Below are 4089 nucleotides of genomic sequence, written 5' to 3' on the forward strand. Positions count from 1 at the left end.
CATTCATCCATCCATCCATCCATCCATCCATCCATCCATCCATCCATCCATCCATCCATCCATCCATCCATCCATCCATCCATCCATCCATCATCTTCTGCTTATTTCGAAGTCAGATCTTGGGGGCAGCAGCTTGAGCAGGGAGGACCAGACATCTCTTTCCACAGCCACCTCTTCCAGCTCTTATGGAAGGACTCCAAGGTGTTCCCAGGCCAACTGAGAGACATAGTCTCTCCAGCGTGTCCTGGATCTTCCCCGGGGTCTCCTCCCAGTCAGACATGCCCGAAGCCCCTCCCTAATGTGCCCAGGGAGCATCCTTACCAGATGCTCTAACCACCTATACTGGCTCCTCTCGATGTGGAGGAGCAGCAGTTCTACTCCGAGTCTCTCCCGGATAACTGAACTTCTCACCCTAAGGGAGAGTCCAGCTACAGTTCAGTCCTGCTGCATCTGAAATGAAGCACACAGGTGGTTAAGACTCAGCAGTGAGGGTAAAGGGGCAGCAATGCTTTCTGTTGTACAGTGCTGCTCAGCTGCTGTTTCTCCAGATCTTTGCAACTGCTGAACCAGGTGGTGAGGTCGTAGGTCAGCACAGATTCTGTAAAAAGTGACGAGAAGGGGTGTGGGCTGTCCTGCCTCCTTCAGGTGCCGGAGGGGGTGAAGCTGCTGGTGAACATTTATATCATTAGTTGTGTTGACTGCAGAGGTCGGATCATTTGCCAAGTGGACCCCAAGGGATTTGACGAGGCTGACTCTCACTATCAAGGTGCCACTGATGGTCAGCGGCGAATGATGGTGATGACAAACCCTCCTACAAATCAACCACTATCTCTTTCATTTTCTCCACATTTAAGTGGAGGTTGTGCAAACTGGACCACGTTAAGTCCTGCACTTTGTTCCAGTATTCAGTCTCATCATTGTTTTGGATTAACACTTTCATGTCGTCTGCATTTTTGAACAATTGTTTGGTGTTGGAGCAAACAGAGCCGTCATGGAGGAGCAGGCGGAACAGACGGGCTCAGGACCACACCTTACTCTGAAACAGTTTTCGAGGTGCGGCTATCCATCCTGACCCTCTGCTGTCTCTGTGCCAGGAAGTTCAAAAACCAGCTGCACGTGTTTGCATCCATCACCAGCAGCCTTAGCTCGTCGACCATTTGCTGTGGAAAAATGGTGTTAAACGCTGAGCTGAAATCAGCAAAAAGGAGTTTGTGTTTCTCTGCTCCAGATACGAGAGTGAAAAGACGACGGATGGAGAACGGGTCTTGTCCAACATGAAATACCATCTAAAGGTTCAACTAATATAAAATACAAATACACTTATTATACATTTTAGGTTCTGCTTTTGGATTTATGGCCCAAACAGTTTCAGTTTAGTGAAATAAAATATTTTCTACTCTTACTTCCATTATCAGCAAAGTCTGTCATGAGCTAAACTACTGATCTGACCAGAGCAGAGACAAAGAGCCCCCAGACGCAGCTGTGTACAGTAATGAACTGCTCAGAGCTCCAAGACTGACACCATCATCTTCATGCTCCACTTCCCATCAGAAGTGACACGAGAGAGCAGAGGTCATGAGTTATGTCATGTCCTATATTATAGATAATATGAAGAAGTGCAACCCTTCTAGGCAGCAGCCAGCCCCACGTTACACAACACTTTGGTGTGGATGTTGTCCACACAAACTAGGGTTCCTCCTCTCTCTCTCCCTGGTTCAAGTGTTGCTTTTCAGTGTTGAGCTGGATTGGGTTACACTGACCTGCAAGAGATACAGCCTCATAAATACCTTGCTTTTCATAAATTATTAGCGAGCTCGCAAGCTGTGGTGTGCATTTGTGCCGAGTAAAGGCTGCTGCGGGTCAAGCATTAAGTGTGGACGTAGCAGCAGTGCCAAGATGGACATCTCTGTTCTGCCCAATAACAACCACCCTGAGAAGTTTCTCCAGCTGGACGTTGGGATGTTGGATACCACACAAGGCATGTACCAGGTCGGAGCGTTCATGTCCAGTCAGAGGCGATGGCAGAACAGGGTCTACTCGCAGGTACGGAGCGATCACGCTGCAGCCACTCTGCTGCAGGCTCCTCTGTGCGTTCTCTTCCTCGCCTGCAACATTCATCACAAAATCCTGACAACAAAAGCTTTGATAGGAGGAAGATTTACAATTTGTTTTGTTCTAAACCAAATGGAAGCATGCTCCTCATCTTCCAGTAGTATTTAGCTAATCATTCAGATATAAACAAGAAACTTCCAAAATATAAAGACAGGCTGGGGCTCACTAATCAAATGTTTGACTCCATTGTTTACACATTAGTCATACAAAAGGATATCTGAAACTTGGAGTGAGTGAGCCAGAAGTGAACCAGAAGCCACGTTAAGCTAAAGCTAGCAAGAACTGGTAGACTCCAAATACACTGATGAAAATAGGACGTGCTAAAAGACTAAAAGTGCATCTTACAGTAGAAAACAATTATTTTCCATCCATTATCTTTGCCTGTTTCTTACTTTCCTGCTCGTGGGGAGCTGATGCCTGTGTCCAACAGTCACTGTGCTGAGAGGCAGAATAAACAAGTATACTGAAGGAGGTGATTCCCACAGTATCAGTGTTTCACCTGTTCTTGTTTCTATTGTATCACTAGCAAACTTAATGTACTGGTTTGCATTGACAGTCAAGTGTTGACAAAAAAAAAAAAAAAAATCAATGGACTAAGCACACATCCTTGAGGGACATCTGTGCTCCATATGCTGAAGTGTACGGTCTTACTGCCAAAACATGCACCCTGTTATCCTTCTGACCGAACATTCAAAATCCAGTTACATCTGCTGTGGGATGGTCGTGTTAAAGGCTCATTGTGGCATAATGATATAACTTTATTTTTCTTTTCATGTGGCACAAAGTAGCGAGCAGAGCGTAATGTGATTGCATCATCTGTGAATCGGTTGATGCAAAGGAAGGAGGAAACTGCAAGAAGTGCAGAGAGAGTGGGAGGCTGCCTTTAATGTGTTCCATGACTAGTATCTCTAAGTATTTCATTATGACTAAAACATCACAGGCTGGTGGTCAGTGAGGCAGGTTGCAGTTGTTTTCTCAATCACAAGGATGGTAGCGATCATTTAAAATAGTTTGTACAATCCTCTGGAAAGATCTTACAGATATTCTGCTAACTCTTGCTCAGTTTTAATATGCAACCTTGAATATTATCCAGCCTCTGCTTGTCCTCCTCCCTCATTTCCATCCTGTACTGTTCTTTAGGGCTTCAAACCTGTCCTAAAATGTATCCAGGCCTCTTGAGAGAAATACATTAGTGGCCATCACTTACTTGTGAGTCACAGGTCAGTCACAGTAATGTCACAAGTTGTGACATTATAGTTTGTTATGACCTGAATCTTCTGCTTTGGGTCCCAAGAGTCATGGCATGTTGCCTCGATTGTTTTCCAAGCTCACCCTAGAGTTGCTCTGTCCCCTGACCTCAGGGCTGCTTCCCTAGTTCCCAACCTTCTGTGGCTGTCTGACGCCACACACAGCTTCTGAGTGAAACAAGTTGTAAAGATTTTGATGATTGAGACATCCCTCACATCAGTCAGTGTACTTGATATTAATATGGGGATTGATGTGTGTGATGCAACACTGAACATGATCTACTTAGAGTTTGAGAAGCTCTCCAGTTCATCTTCAGACCAGAGATTGATGTGCATTCCTGCAGCCTCTTTAGTATGTGCAGAAAACATAAAATGAAACATGATCAGTGTCTCAGAGGAGTGAACGAGAAGCTGCTTTGCAATCCTCTTTAATGTCTGTGTACACGTCAGATTCAGTGTGTTGGCTACTTTGGTTTGGAAAGTCAAAAACTGGTGATGTCAGAGCTCAGGTATATTTAAGTTTTCTGATTAAAATCTTGGATGAACAGGTCAAAAGGAAACAGAGTTAAACTGGGGTCTCCTTATCTACTTTTAGGACTTGTGTGAAAATCTGATCATGTTTTAGATCATATTTATGCAGAAATATTAAAATTGTAAAGGTTCACAAACTTTCAAGCACCACTATATATATATATATATATATATATATATATATATATATATATATATA

At 44.1% G+C, this 4089-nt stretch overlaps 1 protein-coding gene across 1 annotated transcript in view; it reads left to right on the forward strand.

The window, feature by feature from the left end:
- The first annotated feature begins 1896 nt into the window (after positions 1-1896).
- Positions 1897-4089, forward strand: part of LOC119424716 (major intrinsically disordered NOTCH2-binding receptor 1-like) — a 2992-nt gene continuing 799 nt past the window's right edge. Inside the window, exon 1 of the mRNA XM_037692214.1 lies at positions 1897-2043. Coding sequence (XP_037548142.1) covers positions 1897-2043 — 147 coding nt within the window. The remainder of the gene's footprint in view (positions 2044-4089) is intronic.

The sequence above is a fragment of the Nematolebias whitei genome, chromosome 18 (assembly GCF_014905685.2).
Source record: "Nematolebias whitei isolate Nwh7 chromosome 18, NemWhi1, whole genome shotgun sequence".
Classification (NCBI taxonomy): domain Eukaryota; kingdom Metazoa; phylum Chordata; class Actinopteri; order Cyprinodontiformes; family Rivulidae; genus Nematolebias; species Nematolebias whitei.